The sequence below is a fragment of the Rhipicephalus microplus genome, chromosome 1 (genome assembly GCF_043290135.1).
Source record: "Rhipicephalus microplus isolate Deutch F79 chromosome 1, USDA_Rmic, whole genome shotgun sequence".
Taxonomy (NCBI): Eukaryota; Metazoa; Arthropoda; class Arachnida; order Ixodida; family Ixodidae; genus Rhipicephalus; species Rhipicephalus microplus.
Genome location: NC_134700.1, coordinates 215767724 through 215785903, shown reverse-complemented (window position 1 = coordinate 215785903; position 18180 = coordinate 215767724). Strand labels below are relative to the sequence as shown.

At 44.9% G+C, this 18180-nt stretch overlaps 1 protein-coding gene across 2 annotated transcripts; it reads right to left on the bottom strand.

Annotated features, from left to right (window-relative positions):
• Nucleotides 1-570: 570 nt before the first annotated feature.
• Nucleotides 571-15245, bottom strand: Gbeta5 (guanine nucleotide-binding protein subunit beta-5). 2 transcript variants are annotated; one of them, XM_075891335.1, is made up of 10 exons: nucleotides 14828-15245; nucleotides 10925-11061; nucleotides 10360-10401; nucleotides 9500-9576; nucleotides 8700-8826; nucleotides 7688-7831; nucleotides 7478-7618; nucleotides 4479-4575; nucleotides 2223-2389; nucleotides 571-810 (listed from the first exon to the last, which is right to left on the bottom strand). In XM_075891335.1, exons 1-10 carry the CDS (start codon nucleotides 14955-14957, stop codon nucleotides 799-801), a joined length of 1074 nt encoding a protein of 357 aa, XP_075747450.1. In that variant the 5' UTR covers nucleotides 14958-15245; the 3' UTR covers nucleotides 571-798. The 2 variants fall into 2 exon arrangements, with proteins under 2 accessions (XP_075747450.1, XP_075747451.1); XM_075891336.1 differs by having other exon boundaries at nucleotides 9500-9573.
• Between the last annotated feature and the right edge of the window lie 2935 nt (nucleotides 15246-18180).

Sequence of the window (18180 nt, the reverse complement as noted above, 5' to 3'; positions counted from 1 at the left end):
GGGCCCGTATTTATAAAAGGTGTCTTACGCTAGAGTTCTTAGTAGTAGTAAATTCTAGGTAATCCTGAAGTTTGGCGTATTACTGAAGACGGCTGGTTATGCTTAAGACTTCTTGGAAAGAAAGACTTCGTGTATTCGGACACCTTACTCTAGAAGCTAGAAACACTGGAAGCCGCGACTGAAAGGAACGCAGATATAAAAGGACGCCGGGGTAAAAAATTTCCAAAAGAACTGCCTGTAGTTCATGGTCGTGCTTGGAATGGTTGCTGCGCAACGGCCGCACATAGTAGGATAAATATCATCAATCATTACCTTTCGTAAGGTCTCTTGTTCTAAGTCATTGTTTCTTTTTTTCCACCCTCTGTCACTCAGAAAACCACAGAAGAAAAGGAAGACATCTAGCATGTACTTTCCTCACGTCGATGGCAGTGACAAAAGATGTGTCATACGAACTGTAGCGGAATCATAGAAGAGAGGGCAAGAGGGTGCTTCGTTTATGGATGGTAGTGTCAAGCCCTGTCTTCGATGAGTCCGCATAGTTTAGTTCCGAATACGTAGCTTTTCCCGTACTTATTTTTTTGCGTATGCATTACTACACGCGACCGTTGCCAGCTGAACTAAGTGTCACGAAGGGAAACCAAAAGGAAACTCCTCTTCGTCTGTGCTGCATACGCTCCAATCACCTTGCGGGAGGCGCGTCATTCTCGGCGCGGAAAATCATTCGCGGCGCCAGTGGAGGCCCTCGAGGGTGCTCGGCTGCATCTCGGGCCGACGTGTTTCTCGTAGGTGTTCGCCTACTTAGGCCCATACCTGCAATGAGAAGAGTAGACAGAGATAAGGGAGAGGTATCGCCGAACTTTCGGTTTGGAGCGAGCCATAGACGCGCCCGGCGCTTTATACCGGCGTCCTCTATCACTCCCGTCGCGATCACGATGACTTCCGCTCATTGCAAGTGTACTTGGGCACGTAACACCATTACTCGAATGTCGTTTATCTGTTTTTAAAGACGATAGTTTTACTTGGGATATTTGAGCGCAGAAATACTGGTCTTGGCCTGCCTGTCTGCCTGCCTGTCTGTCTGTCCCACGAAACGATTCAGCGACACGGCCAAAGTTTAAACACTTGGACAACGCCTCCCCCATCTTGAACTGGTGGCTGCTGTGTTCCCATTTGTGAACGTTGTCGATCATAAATAAAATATTACGCATACATGAGGTGCAGCATCAAAAATTCAATATAAGGTGTTGTGTTCCTTTACTAGAAAATACATAGATACATAATTCTAAACACTCTAGTGTTTCTTAAGCTGCACTCAATATGTGACGCTATGCACGAAAGGAGACAGGTAGAAGGCTATTGTTTTTTTTTATGCCACCCATGAAACTGCAATTCTCGCTCTGCTCGGTAGGAGGAGGAGGAGGAGGGGTTGAGAAAAGCAGAGGACGCAAAATCGTACTATTGTTGCGAATGCTTCGCCCTCCAGGGTATAGCTGTACCTTCTTAACTTTATTATTCCCCATATTTTCTTTAGCTTACCCCGCGAATATGAATTCAAACTGAATCAACCTGCATGGCCAACTTCACAGTTATGTTAAGCTAATCTCGCGATAAACCATCCGTGGATGGGATGTGAAAAAAAAAAAAGGGGGGGGGGACGAAGCCTATTTAACCTCCCTGCCTCTCTTGCACCACTCTCTCTTACTGTATTAGTAATGAGTTCTCTGCGCTATGCTTAGCGGGGAAACTCGAATCAAATGTAATCGTCTGTTTGCAGCAGCAGTTGTCAAATCTATACGATTGCCCATCTTCTCTATGAGTGTCCCCGACATATAGCGCAACCTGAAAACAACTTTCCAATAAGTTATAATTAATCCATAATCACTGCTTAGGGGAATAATGGGTCCTGAAACACTGGCCCGAGTCCGTCCTCGGCACAGAAGGCACTAAAAGGCTGTTGCACTGTTTAAATAGACACCCAGAAACAGTCACGTTGTTTGCTTTCTTCTTTGCTTTTTGTTTACGTTCTTACAGAGCCTCCTTTCTGTTCTCTTCCATTTCTCCTTTTCCCCAGAGCAATGCATCCAGCCGGTCTGAAAACTGCGTCAAGCTTCCCCGCCTGTTTCTTGTTAACTCAAGTGCGTGCAAAAGACTCCGCCATTATCTCGGGCTGTTAACGTCAGCCTGCCAGTATTCGGCTAAGCCTACGCGCATACAGTCCTTACCCTGAGCGTGAAGTCCCAGCTGCCTGTGGAGAGCGCGGTTCCATCGGGCGACACCTTGAGGCAGGTGACGCGGTTCTCGTGACCGTAGAGGATGCTGAGTCGCACGCACTTGAGTGTATCCCACACGTTCACCGTGTAGTCGTTGTAGCCGCCGAAGAGTAAGCGACCTGCGAGATTGCATGGGTGACGCCGTGCTTCTGCCTTCAACGAAACGCATTTTCATGCTGCGCTATACCTATCGGCACTCTAAGAACCTCTTTATATATTTCTATGTTATTCTAATTAGCGGAACATGAACTACAAACAAGTAAACTGTCGCCTTTCACAGCCTGTGCGCGCGCGCGCGCGCGCGCGCGCGTGTGTGTGGGGGGGGGGGGGGGGGAGAGAGAAAGACACTACCATTGAGTGTGATTACGTTGTGTTCACGATGTGCGTCGTACGCAGTTGCCTTCATGTTGTGCCAAGTGAACAGTAGCCGGAACATTTCTCAAAATTTAGGCATAAACCGTTACTTGAAAAGGTTTTATTCAGACCATAATGTCCCGATGTACGTCAGGTTAGCATCAGGTTAGCATCAGGGTCGTTGTGTTCACGATGTGCGCCGTACGCAGTTGCCTTCATGTTGTGCCAAGTGAACAGTAGCCGCAACATTTTTCAATTTTTAGGCATAACCCATTACATGAAAAGGTTTTATTCAGACCATAATGTCCCGATGTACGTACGTCAGGTTGGCATCAGGTTAGCATCAGGGTCGTTGTGTTCACGATGTGCGCCGTACACAGTTGCCTTCATGTTGTGCCAAGTGAACAGTAGCCGGAACATTTTTCAAAATTTAGGCATAAACCATTACTTGAAAAGGTTTTCATTGAGACCATAATGTCCCGACGTACGTTTCTCTCCTAAAGTCCGCTGAAGTCTACATGTGTCATGCCAATGCATTATTTGTCCTCGTTAATCGCCATAGCATCTCTTCAGTACATCGTGCGCGAATAGTGCTTTCTTGTTTGTTTCGTTTTCTCTCCTGAAGTTCTATTTACCTTGTAAAGTAAAAACATTTATTGAGCTTCATTATCTTCTCCACGCTGCCATTAGCTTCTTGATGAGGTGACGCACGCACACTGCTTCACCAGAAATACCACTTACGTAATCTTCGAGACAAGGAGATTTTTCCGAATGGTTCATTGAATGTTAAACACGAGCGAGTGAATCGAACAGAGAGTTCAGAAAAAGCATAGAGAACGTGTGTTATTGTCTTCAACTGCAGTACTATAATTTAAACGTGAAAATAAATGAAAAGAAGTGGACGAAAAATCAAGCTTTTTGGTCGGTGGTACTCGTACCCACAGCCACAAATACTGTTGTTTTTTAAGCTCGTTTTCGCCGCATAACATAATTGTTACGCGGTGAAACACAAGCTGCATTAGGGCGAAGCTAGTTTGTTATGCAGTGAAGCTTGTTAAAAGTGGGACCACGGGATTGTGTCATTGGGACCGCTACGCTTTCTTCAATTATTTCTTCCATTATTTACGTCCGTGGGCACCGTTTGGACCTTTATAGCAATGCGATTGGAATGTCTGATAAGTGTACAGGTTTTAGGAGTTGTTTATGTAATGGCTGTGCAAGTTCAAGTTATCTTATTCCTATCATGTGCTCTCTAAATATCAGACTTGGAAGGTGCTTAGTGAAAGTTAAGTTATGCACGTGTGATGTGTCGTCTACACGAACTGCACGAAGCCTCGTTCATAAAATAAGGGTAGCGCTTCTTACATAAATGATTTAAGACGATCTATATACTGTCTGAAAATGAATTTAAACAGTCTGTAGACTGTTAAATTCGTTTTTATCAGGTTGGCATGCCTTCGTAGAAGTTTATAGAGTGATATAGGTCTGTATGTTTTCGTTTTGTTGTAAAAACAAGCCATTCAGTCGTTCTGGGATATTTTAAGGCCAGGATGTTCGAAACGATGTTAAGCACGATTCAACGCACAGTCCGTACGCAGATTTCCCTTGAAGTTTTCTACTGGGCACATGTCTGTTGAGTATAGGTTACGCGTCATCGTGTGAGTTAAACCGGCGCGCCCTCGTAGGGTGCACCAACAACAATATCTCATAGTACATATTCGTTCAAAAACGTCGAACTGGTAAGTTATGCACACTACTAATGGGTTGGTTATGTGGTCGTTTACGTTGAGTTTAATATAAGACTATGCCAGGCAACTGTTTATCGTGCACTAAATGCAGTTATAGTTTGCTTACCGCTCACTGAGAAGTCCACTGAGTTAACGCCGAAGATGATACTCTGCTTGGAATAAACGGCTACTTCCCTGTCAGCACGTAGGTCATAAAGACGACACTGCAAAAGAAATAAACGAAATAATGAATAAGAATATAATGTGCGTGATAGAGCATAGCTGCTCTGTTGAACTTTGCACAAAAACGCAATCACGCAAAAACGGATAAGGTATACAAGAAGGCATATGAAAGAATTCGCATGTGTCTGGACATTGGTAAATTATTGAGCTGCGGTATTTATCAGGTAAATTGTTTCACGGGCCAACTTCTGCTGAGACCATAATATTTATTCTATGCATTCATTACGTCAACGCTGCCGAGACCAGCTTTTAGGGGCAAAACTACTTAAGCCCGACCCAGTTGTCATCCATCACGCCTCATAAAATCCAAACTAAAACTGAAAACCTGTACAACAAAAAAAAAACGGAAACATGTGTGTAAACAACCAACTTTATGTGCAATCAACTATACGACAGCACAATACATGATCACCCGAACCATCTTTCTGTCCATCCGTTCATCCATGCATCCGTCCGTCCATCTGCCGTCCTTGTTCAAGTCGACGACTTCAAGGTACACGCATTATGAACCTCAGGGCGTATAGCTTCGACCATTCATCATCATTCACTTCGTGTAGATGCACTGATTTTTTTCTTCGCACTCTCGAAAAAATAATAGCATTACCGATGCCTGTTCGCGCTGTTACTTGGTTCATATTACCACATTCCTTCCTCAAGTTTTGTTATCGCCCCTTTACACTCTAATTAATAATCAGCGCAAACCGCGCCTGCGGTGTTGGAGAAGCTTCGGGACTGTAGAACACCATTTTGTTAAGATTACGCGCGCAACGCGATCATTAAAAACTATTCTGGCACTTACGTGGCAGCCAGTGATAACGTTGAAATATTCGACGGCACATGTATAAATGCCGACGTGCTTCGCCGGTTGTCAGTTGGTCGACGGCCGTCGCTCTGTTCGCCACTATCAGAGCCAGTGTGCATCGCTGTAGTCTGACGGTCAGCTTACTGCCCACAAGTTCGGTCTAATAAACAGTTTCATCTTTCACCTACAATCTTCTCCTGTCGCCCACGTCACGACCACGTGACAATATAAACTGTGAATGACTTTCAGTGCATTGCGCTTAACTACAGTTTTTTCTTAACCCGACGTGATGGCTGTATCGCAGGAGTATATATGTAATGTTTATAAAATCGAATAGCTCTCACTGCATCCCCACTTGACGCTTCAAGAACATTACGGCCTTTTTGAAACGCAGTTGCAAGACTTGGAGTGGCTCTGTGGTAGAATACTTGGTTGCGACCCAGATTGCTGGTGTTCAAATCATGCTGGGGCCCTGACCTTTTCTTTCTTTGCATTCCTCGGGTCAACGCAGCCGACGCACACTTTTTCCTAACGCTCTCGCGTTGAAGTTACACACGCGTGGGCTCGCCGTTCTTGGGTAGATATCAAATGTCAATCAGCTGTAGCACATACCCACACAGCAGTGACACATACACGCCCGCGGGTATGTGCCACTGTCTGATGGAAAGTGTTTGACGACGTACGCGATGGGATTGTGGAATTATTCATGTCATGATCAGGCAGTCCTATTCGTCAAGCCATCTTACTCTCCCATGCTAATTTTCGTTCACGCGATGTTAAGGGGGTGACCACGAGAGCACCCAGGCGTGTTTGGATAGATAGATAGATAGATAGATAGATAGATAGATAGATAGATAGATAGATAGATAGATAGATAGATAGATAGATAGATAGATAGATAGATAGATAGATAGATAGATAGATAGATAGATAGATAGATAGATAGATAGATAGATAGATAGATAGATAGATAGATAGATAGATAGATAGATAGATAGATAGATAGATAGATAGATAGATAGATAGATAGATAGATAGATAGATAGATAGATAGATAGATAGATAGATAGATAGATAGATAGATAGATAGATAGATAGATAGATAGATAGATAGATAGATAGATAGATAGATAGATAGACGGACGGACGGACGGACGGTTGGATGGATGGATGCCAAAAGTGTTTGCAGTACGCAAAGAAATGTTTGCAATACGCAAAAAATGTTTGCAATACGCAAAAAATGTTTGCAATACTCAAAAAATGCTTGCAATACGCAAAAAATGTTTCGCATTTAAGAAGATTTTCAAGGTAAACATACAGACTTAGAAGGTCTTGAACGACGTGGCAGTATTTAATGGAAATCAACTTGAAGTTTCTGGACAATTATTAGCGTAAAGATCGTCATTGGCGAGGCTGTAGCAAAAAGCCACGCAGGAAAGGTATTTTAAATTCTCAGCTTGTTAGTATTCTGTTTAGCTTACGTGCAAAGCGACCGTCTTCCAACAGCACTGGTCCTGTGTTTGATTGCTGAACAATGACGATTGTGTCGCCATTTGCATAGCTTTGTTTATGACAAATCACTAAAACCCATACTGGTATCAGGCTGCCGCGTAACGTCAACCGGTAACACTTGGTGACAACACGACTGTATGTGAGGACCATTCAATACCGTATGCTCATCGTGACGCTTTCCTGTGTCTTCCTGAGTACTATTTACCCACCTTGTGCATAGCCCACATCGCCTTTTCTTGCCTTCCACTGTGGCTAACATTACCTTTAACTCCCGCGAACTGGTAGCTCACATGACATGACCAAGTAAAGAAAGCTGCAGTTTCACCTCATTCGTTTCTAAGGAACGTTCAGGATCGATCGCTATTAAGAACGATACATTTGTTCATTTGGCAGTCTGTGAGATTCTAATAACTCACACCCCGGAAAGGTTCATGATATGGACCCATAAAAATTGATACTATATGACTTCATGTGAAAGTCCTGTATGACAACATTATTTCTTCATTCTTTCCTCCGCCTTATGGACCTCCGCATAAAATTTCGCGTCCTAAGTGGCATACTCTACGTACGGTGGCGTCATCCGAGCCGGTGGCGATGGCGTCTCCGCTCGGGTAGAACTTGACGGTGTTTATATCCGATTCGTGCCCCTGGAAGGACTGCACGCACTGTCCTGACCGCATGTCCCACACGAGCGCTTGCCTGTCACAACCCTGCGTGAGAATGACATCCACAGCGTAAGCAGGGACATTGAATTAAAAACTTCCCATATGAGGACCTACTGCGGAGACGAAAGTGTTGCCCATCTCTGTAGGCGACAGGTCGAGTGCCATGACGTCGGCGGAGTGGCCGTGGAAACTCTGGAGCAGTTGCGAACACTCCACGTCCCACAACGCGCACGTGCTGTCACCGCTGCCCGTCAGGATCTGGAAGCAAGAGCAGCAAGCATGAGGACAAGTTTCGGCAGTGGCTGGGTAAGGCGACATAAGACCTTGGCTTGACGGCAGTGTAGGAATAGTTACGCGAGCTTAAATGAATAAGAGCGAATTTCAATTTTCTTTGACTTAGTTGTTTTCAGTAGCTTGCAGCCTGCATGCTCATAGATTATTTCTTTTGTGCAGAGTTTAGTTCTGAATAACACGAACATTTGACAGATCATCTAGTGGTTTCGGTTGTTAAAAGCATTTATTGAATGTGTTGCAGTTTGATGACCCGACTTTATGAACGTCTTCTGCGGCATTAGCCCAATAAACTTTCTAGCATGTAAATCTCAAACTTGCAGTTTTAATCTTCTATGAAAACATTTTCGAAGCAGTTCACTATGAAGAGTAAGCAAGCCCCGTCACGGGTTGCGGGTTCGTGCGTTGGAACACGGCTGCTATAAGCGGCCATGCTCATGTCAGGCTGTGCTTACATTTCTGTATCAGCTGTCTGCTCCCATGGCGGTGGAGGCTAGGACCCCCTGGCGTCAACTCCTAGAAAAGGGGTTTATTTAACGCTACAGTGGCATCTTTAGACCTTAAGTCTGTTTTTAGGAAAAATTCCTGTCACGTCAGCCTGAAGGAAATGAAAGGTCGACAGATTTACCATTATGACATGAACTTTCATACCCTGGCCCGCAACAAATAGCCGGGATGAAATATCTACTACTTTTATTGAGACTAGCGGAAGCCTGGTGAGCCGACGTGGTTAGACGAGCACAATCGTCTGTCGTGTTCAAGACTGGCCGTTTTTATTTCTTCAGGCCATCTCAAAGACTTCGATGGGAAAAGTTTCTGCTCTCGAGGCACGAACCTGTTGGTCCGAATTCGGGAACAGGCAGCAGGACATGTAGCTGGTGTGTGTTCCCACTGCTTTCTTCTTTGCGGATACTTCCTCCTCGAAGCTGAGTGGGTACACGGTCACCTTGTTGTCCAAACCACTGTGGCACAAGATCAAACGAATGGGCTTGTACATGACGAGAGCTACAAATAAACAAACAAAACAAACTGGCCTCCTTAACTAATGCACAAATCACAAATAGTGCGACGACTACCAGAGCTCATGTTGTTTTGCCTTTCAACCTTGACATAGATATCGCAAGCATTACATCAAGCCCTGAAATCGATACACAGTCGTGCCTGAATATTGTTACAAGCCATGATTTGCCAAGCCATGATGAACAGCAAGGAATGCTACATCAAAGCGATGAAGATGGCAATTCGAAACAGCGCTCACGTTGTTCATCATGGCTCGTGACAGTATTGTGATCCTGCTTATTATGAGCATCAGTTTTAAAAAATGCTTACAAATACCAAGCCCTAATTCCTCTGAGCCTGCATCTCTGATCCTGCGGCCTTAAACATGAAGCCTCAGATGCATTACTGATTCCGTCATGCGCCACTATACCGGCTGCGACTGAGGTAACGCTCTGGATTTTTTCCAGAACGGCCCCGTTCAATTTCAGTTTGGTTTAAGAATAGAATGACCTAAACATTTTGCTCCTAGAAAACACGGTAATATTTTCCCGGTGGTCATCATTCAAACGAGGCCGTGTTCCGACTCTTCTATTGCTCATGGGCACTTGCACCTCTGAGTATATAGGCGAGACTCACCCACAGGCGACCATGTTCCCCGACGGTGCATAGGCGCAAGCCATCACCCAGGTTGTTGGCATCGTTACAGCGTGCTCCTGGGACAAACGCAAGACTTCCTAAGTATATACAGGCTATCTACAGCTTCTGAGGGAACCACAATTGAAAGCAATACCATTTAAATGAGAGAGTTACCGATGATATCAATAAATGGGGACATACTTGTGCCAAAATATTATGTAAAATACTTCTTTTCACGCAGACAACATTTAAATGCCTCAAAAAACATACATAGCAGCTCAGGAATGGACATTATAAAGTGCTGTTTCTCTAAGCCCTCGATTCATGAAAAGTCTCAAATAAATGCAGTCCTCAAGCTGTCACAAGAGAGAAAAGAGTAGGCAACTTGCCGTACGTACCCACTGCAAATACGTAGAATATCATTTTCATCAGAAAAAAATATATAGTACTTACAGGCAATATGAGTGTCCTGTAAATGCTTTTGTGAACGAAAATAATACTTTGCAAAAACTGGCCACTGAATATGCTGCAAATTGCTTGTTTGTATTTATTAGTTTTCGTTCAAGTGTCATTAACTGGCATCTCAATTCTGCTACGTTTCATCTTGGTCATTTTCTAAAGCTTGCAATTTGAGGCAAATGCGAAAAATATGTGTGGCTACGGGGAGCTACTTTCATGTTTACTACACTCTTGGATACATCGCTTTCTCTCGTTTCTTTATAGCGAAAAAATATCAATTGAATTTTTTCATTCAACACTTTTAGAGCCAGGATATCGCTAGAAACATTTCATATCGACCCCGAAATGAATACCGATATACATTTCACACCCTTCCCGTTTTTCATTGGAAAAGCATTTACCTTGTTCGTAGTGAAGGCGTCCCATATAATCATCTTGCCATCCTAAAAAAATGAAATAGGCAACTTTCAGGCAGTAATGACATACACTATCTACATTTAGTGTTTTTGATAAGTGCGCTTATCATGCGATAATAATAAATAAGATCGTATTCAGTTCAGTTACATCATCTACATTAACCAAAAGGTGCACCAATGGGCAAGCAGTGCCCGATTAATGTTTTCTGGGTGGGCTTCTATTATAACCGTAAGGGTTTCTGCAATCGCAGGGTACAAAGGTTTCCTTAACTTAATACTAAAAGCTTCTTTCCCTACATCAACGTCTATGATAATTAAGAAATTAGACATATCTCAAACGCGAAACTCTCTCTGTACTCCTATAAGTCGCAAAAAAGAGAAAAGCAACAGCAAAGTAACGAGAATTACGAAAGAATTCTGGATTAATGATGAAGGAGATAGCTGCATACTTTTTGGTCATCACTAGCCCTTGTGACATTGCACGCCATATCATCATCATCATCATCATCATCATCATCATCATCTAGGGGGTGACCACGAGAGGACTGACCTGGGACGAGCTGACGATGTGTCGCTTGTCCTGCGACCAGTCGGAGCAGAGCACTTTTCCCTGGTGTCCCTTGAGAACCCTGCGCAGCTTGATGTTCAGATCTTTGATGGGCTCCACTTTGCCGGCCAACGAGGTTACTGCATGAAGCGCGGTAAAACAAAGAAAAAATAAATTAAAATATTCTCAAAGTGCCGTGAAAATTCAGATCACCAACATTCATGGCTTCTACAACGACAGAGAACATTTGAATGCAACAGCATAAAAATGTTTATGTATACTACCCGAGTGCCTTTGATACTGAACATTGCTCGTCTATCTCCACATGTGGCAACTTGTCGGGGCCATAATATCATCGGTCTGTCTGAAGCTGACTGCTCCTGCACGATGTGTATCTGTGTCCGTCCGTCCGTCCGTCCGTCCGTCCGTCCGTCTGTCCGTCCGTCCGTCCGTCCGTCCGTCCGTCTGTCTGTCTGTCTGTCTGTCTGTCTGTCTGTCTGTCTGTCTGTCTGTCTGTCTGTCTGTGTTTTCCGTAACCATGAGCAGTGTCGTTGGCCGCCTACTGGGCTAAGGGGATGTTCTGAAATGAGCACTGGTTATATAAAGTGATTATATCATTTCAACTCCCATCCGTGCGTCCTGGTCCCTCAAGCATGCTAGTTTCCCACACCTTCGCAGTGTATGAAAGGTACGTTTTCTTCGCACCAGCTGAATCTGAACACACTATTTGTGAGCTGTTCTCAAGGTAGCCACATAATCATAAGAGAGTACGCTGAAAGGTAGCTCGTTACGTGATTTCCTGCCACAGAGTTACACCACATTAAATGTGGTATTGGTGCCACAAAAGTCATTTGTTGTAACTAAAAGCAAGAAAATTAGAACACCTGACAATTCTAAAATAACTACAGTTGTCTATGAGGCGACTTCCACAATGAAACGTTTATTCGCCCTCAGAATGGATTAATACAAATGTGAACAGAAATGTCTTAGAATGTATAAATGAAGTGTAGCACTTCATTTTTCCAAAGCGTATTTATGCACTTTTTTAATAGAAGAACTATACTGTGAATGAACTATACTGTGATATGTAATGAATGAACTATACTGTGAACTACACGGCAGAATTCAGTGGCAACAAGCTTTTTATTTTTATAACGCGTACCCCGCATGATCAGAAAATATACGCATAATCGTTAATCTGGACGAATTAGTGGTTGCAATTTAGACCGTTTGTCTTAGTTATAGTTGGACTAAAAAGTTATAAGGCAGCTACAAGTGAAATATCATTTATTTACCTCAGCATATGTCGCTGTCTTACAACCTCAATCCACCTTTCTCTCCGTCTATTCGTACTCTTTCTCCGATTCAAGGACGCAAGGTTGGGCTCGGCCACAGTTACCCGCTACGACCTTCGCCTCTCTCTCTCTCTCTTGCTCTCTAGTTCAGCCTGTTCCTCTGCGAGGTGAAACGGGGTGGTCGCGGTGCGCATCACGTCGATCGATACTGCGCGCTTCTCATGCGTTCCGTGAAATTGATCGGCACGTAAGTCTACTGTGATCACGGGCATGCGCAGGGTTATGCATTTTGGAGAGGCAAAGTTCCGCCGCACAGCCCCCCCCCCCCCGTGTTCTTTCCGACCCCCTCCCAGCGAGATATTTACAATCAAAAGGCTGCACAAAGGCGATGCATTAGAAAGAGGGGGCGCCTCCCCCGTGCCGCCCCTCCCTCCATTGCCCCTTTGCGCACACCTATGATTGTGAGACCAGCGGTTATCCTGCCTACGCGTACATGCCCGGCCCAGAGAAGGCAAGTGGGTTAGGGGAAGACAAAGTTAGGTAGGCAGACTGGCTGAACATGGGAGAGGCCTCTGTCCTGCAATGGACATAGACATGATGATGATGATGATATGATGATGATGATAAAAGGAGAGATGGTCTTTATTGGAAAACAGATTTCTCCCGGTGGGTACATAACCCCTGGATGTATAGAGATGGGGAATGGTATTAAAACATTACAAAAGAGAGTGAAAAATAATAACCAAAAATATGAAAAATAAAAAATGTGCAGTTATACCCAATATTAATACCATTTGCAACTCGGGTGCCACCTAAGTTTGGGTTTTATGTATGAAATAGTCAATGACGTCAATGTGCCCCCATCCCTTTCCATCCTAGCCCTATACTCATGATGAAATCAAAAGCAGTGCCGGTAACGTCCGGAGAACGAGGAAGCGAGACGGGCGATAAGAACCCGCCACTGTTCGGATGCCGCGAAGTGGTTGCACTGCACTATCCCGGCAGAGTTCATCCGTTTCGGCGGGAAAGCGCTGTTTCCAAGTGTGTACACGCGGATATCGTGTACTGCGCATGAACTGCGTGTATGGACAAACGCGTAGGCCAGAATGAGTTAATGTGTTCTCGTTAATACGCTTTCTGTGATATTTAATGTTGTTGTGCGACCCCATTTCATTCTTAGACATTTTTTATTTTTCTAAGGACTTGGCTTTCGGACTCTATTTGTACTGGGTCCGCGTTTCAAGAAGCGTCTTACGCTGGAATTTTTGGACAGAAAATTTCAAGTTATATGAATGCTGGATTGAGGATTAAGGACGGCCAGCGGCAAAGAACACTTACGAAAGAAACACTTTCTGATTAGACTGCGTCCTTATAAGTTGATTTTGTTGTTGTTTTTACTCTTGAATGGTTTGACTTCAAGACAATGGGCAAGATGTATTCAAGTGTGACAACATGTTCTTTGTTTTTGTCATGTGAATGGCTCATTCTGTCTTTGATTTTTCTGTGTGTGAAAAATATAGCCGGCTTCAAGGCAAGGCTGCATGTATGTGTATGTATGTATGTATGTATGTATGTATGTATGTATGTATGTATGTATGTATGTATGTATGTATGTATGTATGTATATATATATATATATATATATAGAGAGAGAGAGAGAGAGAGAGAGAGAGAGTCTGCCTGCGTGTGTGTGTGCACACCTAACCCTTAACGCTTCTGCTTTCTCTTCCCACTTTCATTTACTTTCGACAGAAGGAAGCTGTGATAACTTGTTCCATCTTCAATATGTCAAATTACATTCTGTCCGTGATGTTTTATTTTGAATAGATAAGCGCCGGAATATCTGACAAATAGTACTCGAAGCATTAGTACTTAGTAAGCGTGATAATCAGTATCCTTTTTGTGAAAAAAAAAGGAAACGTTTCTGGTGCACAGCGTTCGCTTTCGCCGCTGCGAACTTCTCGCACTGTCTTCTTCTTCATTTGATTCGAAATATGATTATCTAATCAATTCCTAAGTCGACCGCGCGCACCTCCATGGTTCTCAAGGCAGCCAACCAGTGTCATTGACCCAAGTTTAGCTCTACGAGAATAGCTCCTTCTCTGATATTTCTCCAGCGCAATAAACAAAACCTCAGCTCACTTGCATACCCCCCCCCCCCCTAAATTTAATGGCCGCTGCTGTCCATCACCGTGACGTCGACTTCAAGGCAAGTTCTCGCACCTAACTGGCAGAGACGCGCTGCTGACAAAATGTCGGTCAGTCGTTCGTTTTCGTACAGCGTGAAACAGGTGCGGGAGAAAACAAACGCAGCACGGCTACTGCATGCAGCTGCTGCTGCTTGCCGAGCGGAGCTCCTCTCAAGAATAAACAAGCAAAAGGGCGCGCGAAGCACTTGTCCCCCGCAAAGTCTGCCAGAAGAAGACCGCGGTTGGAGAGCGTCGATGCAAACGCACGCGTGCAGAAACGCGTGCGCGCGAAGTGGCTTGCCGAACTATAACGGTATCCTACAGTCCGCGCGCCTGAAGTAAAACGAAATCAAACAAAAATACTAAAGGAAAAGGCTTTCTGACCGCGTCTTCCCGAGAAGGCGGCGACGGGGCACGCTCACCACTGACGTCGTTGATCTTCTTCCTCTCTTCCTCGAGCCTCGCCTTGAGCTGCTCGATCTCGCGCGTCAGCGACTCGACCGTCTCGGCCGGGTGGTCCACCTTGGTGGCGGCGTTCTCCTCGGCCGCCATGTTGCGTCCCCCGCTGCCCCCGGCGAGGAGCAGCAGAAGGAAGGAGCCGCCGCCGCCGGCAACGGCGGAACACAGCAGGGAGGCCGGCGCGACGCCGGAGATCGATAGGCGCGATTCCCGCAGTCGTCCGCTGCTTCCTGCGGGGGCGCGCGGGGGCGCGCCGCGCTCTCGGCCGCGGCTGCCTCGGAGCCGCGGACCCGAGCACGGGACCACGCGCCGGCGCGACTCGGTCGTGTTGTGACGCTCCCAGGAGTGCCCGTGCCGCAGTGCTGGTCCCGGTACAGCGCCTGCGTGTTGGACGACGCTGGAGCGCGTGCGCAAAGCCGGGGAAAACAGCTTTGCAAGAGGTGCGGGGGAAAGAAGTTTTTTTCCACCTGAAAATTCTTGTCCGATTGGGTCAGAAGGAAGCAAGGAGGAAATGCGGCATCGAAGAAGGATGAGAGATGACAGTTTACCACGGCCAGTTAACTACTGCATAGAAGGTGGGAGGAAAATGCGGCACGGGAAAAGGAGGAGAGAAAAGAGTTACGACAGGCGCGAAGTAAGCATGACTGGGGCACTGCAGCATGCGCATGAGCGATTTCTGGAGTCGCTTGCTTTCTGGTATTGCTAAATCGTTCAGCATTGGAGATCCATACCGGTCACATGCTGGGTGACCCAATGAACCCCCTGTACTGGATTCAAGGTCGATCGTCCAGCTGGCTAAAAGACACCCGCAACGCTTGGCGTTACCCGTCGTAGTGGCAACAGGTGGCAGAGAAGGTGCTGGACAAGCTATATACGAAAGCTTTGCGGAGTGCACATGATAGACACGTTGAAGGAAACATTGTAATTGAGTGTTGGCAATGTTTTTGCGCATTATATGCACGTCCCGATAGTCCTAATGATATTGAAGTGTCATCCTAAACTCTTCTCTCTTAAGAGCGGAGCTCTGAGTCCGTGCGAGAACAAAACGACGACACAGAGACAAGAAGGACACGAGCGCTCGTGTCCTTCGTGTCCTTCTTGTCTCTGTGTCGTCGTTCTGTTCTCGTGCTATAACTATCGTCATGCCACACCAACTAGCCCAAGCTGCCACACTTCTGAGTCTGTCGTTGCATCAGATAGTGTGAACAGGAATTATCATCGACATGAACCGGTACGCACTTGCTTCATCCCCTTGAAATCTGCTTCCCTCACACAACGCATGTATCGACTTGTCAGGCATTGAATACAAGAACTATGATGGGCGAGTCTGTTACGCGACTAAAAATCGCGTAACATAATGGGACGGCCAATCGCAGGACTGAAATTGCGTAAAGACCTGATAACTAGTCACGCGGGTAAATATCTCGTGACAGCACGTAAAAACTGCTGACATGGATAAAATAACGTTACTTCGCGTAATAGCTATAAATGTGACTAAAAGTGACGTCACTAGGCACGTGAGATCATATAACACCACTTAACTACTGCCTGGACTATAAATCACGTAACACTTAGTAGCGTGCTTAAAATCCCGCAACATATAGTTTCTCTCATGACATGTTCACGCCAAAAAAAAACACACAACAAGTAGCCACGTAACTAAAATTACAACAGCACGCAACGTATAGTCACTTGACAAGTCTAGCCTAGTCTAGAAATACTTAGTTCTGCAAGCAGAAAGTTAGCATCTCCTGCAAAAATCTTGACATTTTTGCATAACTTAGCTATATGTCTAACACTAGTTCCGCTGATCTTTTCAGCCCTATGCTGTCCTGTTTTGTTGTAACTGTCTTGCTGTGGAGAGGATGAGACTCGTATTACCTCGGCTACTCAATATCAATAAGTTCAGACGGGAAAAAAATAATTAGGGTTACCCAAAATAAACAACGAGCCACTAAAAAAAACCTAATAGCACCCTGAAACAAGTTGAATATACGGTAATGTAAATTTTGCTTGACGCAGTTCACACTGCTACTAGTTGCCAACTTTTTCTATCTTCCGTAACAGTTTTGTACCACAGTTTCTCTTCCTAAGTGCTAGATAGCCAACTGCAAATCACCTCTGACTAACCTCCCTGTCTATCCATCACCTTCGTTTTCTATCTCTGATAAGAGACTTGCTCACTAAACCATACGCGTGTACCATCATGTCGCACTCAGTATAAGTGTTTTGCAGATTATCGCTTACGCAGCGGCGGCTTCTGTTTGGCTTGATTAAATTGTCTGCCGTATATATTATATTGCGCTAAAATACCTTGAGACCACTCAAGTTTTTAAATTTTACCTGAAAAGTTAGCAAATTTGAAGAAATCTTCATTGTTATCTGTGTTTGATGCAGCCATAGTAAGTATAGTGGTAACCACATGCAACAATATAGTTTTCTTCATGAGGCCGTGACCATAGATGGCGAGTTCTACTCATTCGGACGTATGCATGAATCTTGGATCGATGTATGAATCTGACCGAGATCAGCTACATAGTAGAACTTTCATAAGTCTGAGCCCGAGGGAGCTGGTTGAGTAGATTGCTCGCGAATCGAAGTGTACTTGAGCCTAACCATCAATAATTTGATGTATTGAAAACAAGGTCTTTTATAATTTCACGTTGGCTTAGTATGCCTAAGCCATTGTGAATCTTGTGATCATAAATGCACTCTTTCTTTCCTCCTCATGAGCATTATTGTGAGTCGAGTACTAGTGGTGCGAGCGCCACAGCGCCATCGCCATAGTGGTGGCTACGACAAACAACTGCTACGGCGGACAAGCCTACGCCTTCAGAAGCTTCGCCCCTAAAGAATCCCATCGCGGGATAGAGACGTTGTCGGCAGCGTAACACGTGGGTATACGTTAACAGGTGAAATCTGTCATGTCACATTGAAAGAGGTCAACGCCTAGACCTTAAAGGGGCCCTGAAACACTTTTTCAAGTAACCATAAAACGAACTCTCTGGAAGAGCTTATTGTCTCACGAATTAAAGGGCGCAAAAATTTTTAAAATCTGTCCAGTGCGAGTGGAGTTACAAAGATTCGTCGCATGCTGTGGTTGCATTCTCTCTTCTCTCGTCCCGACGAAAGCTCTGGAAGCTAAGCAGGGAGGGATGGCAGGCGCAAAGAAAAACGTCCCGCGCGCTTCGTGACCTTGAGCTCTTTTTTTTTCTTCGAATGCGTGGATTTTTCAGTGATCGTGTGCGCATGAGTGGACAAGTCATGTCCTCCCAAGGCAATCTCTGTAACGACTAGAGAGAGAGAGAGATATATA

What these genes read in the sequence shown, in the direction of transcription:
- Gbeta5 (XM_075891335.1), bottom strand. Translation starts at nt 14,957, where the DNA reads ATGGCGGCCGAGGAGAACGCCGCCACCAAGGTGGACCACCCGGCCGAG. An exon ending in ACGCCTTCACTACGAACAAG is followed by an intron (nt 9,577 to 10,359) that starts GTAAATGCTTTT and finishes CGTTTGTCCCAG; the next exon opens with GAGCACGCTGTAACGATGCC. An exon ending in TCCCGAATTCGGACCAACAG is followed by an intron (nt 7,832 to 8,699) that starts GTTCGTGCCTCG and finishes TCTTGCTTCCAG; the next exon opens with ATCCTGACGGGCAGCGGTGA.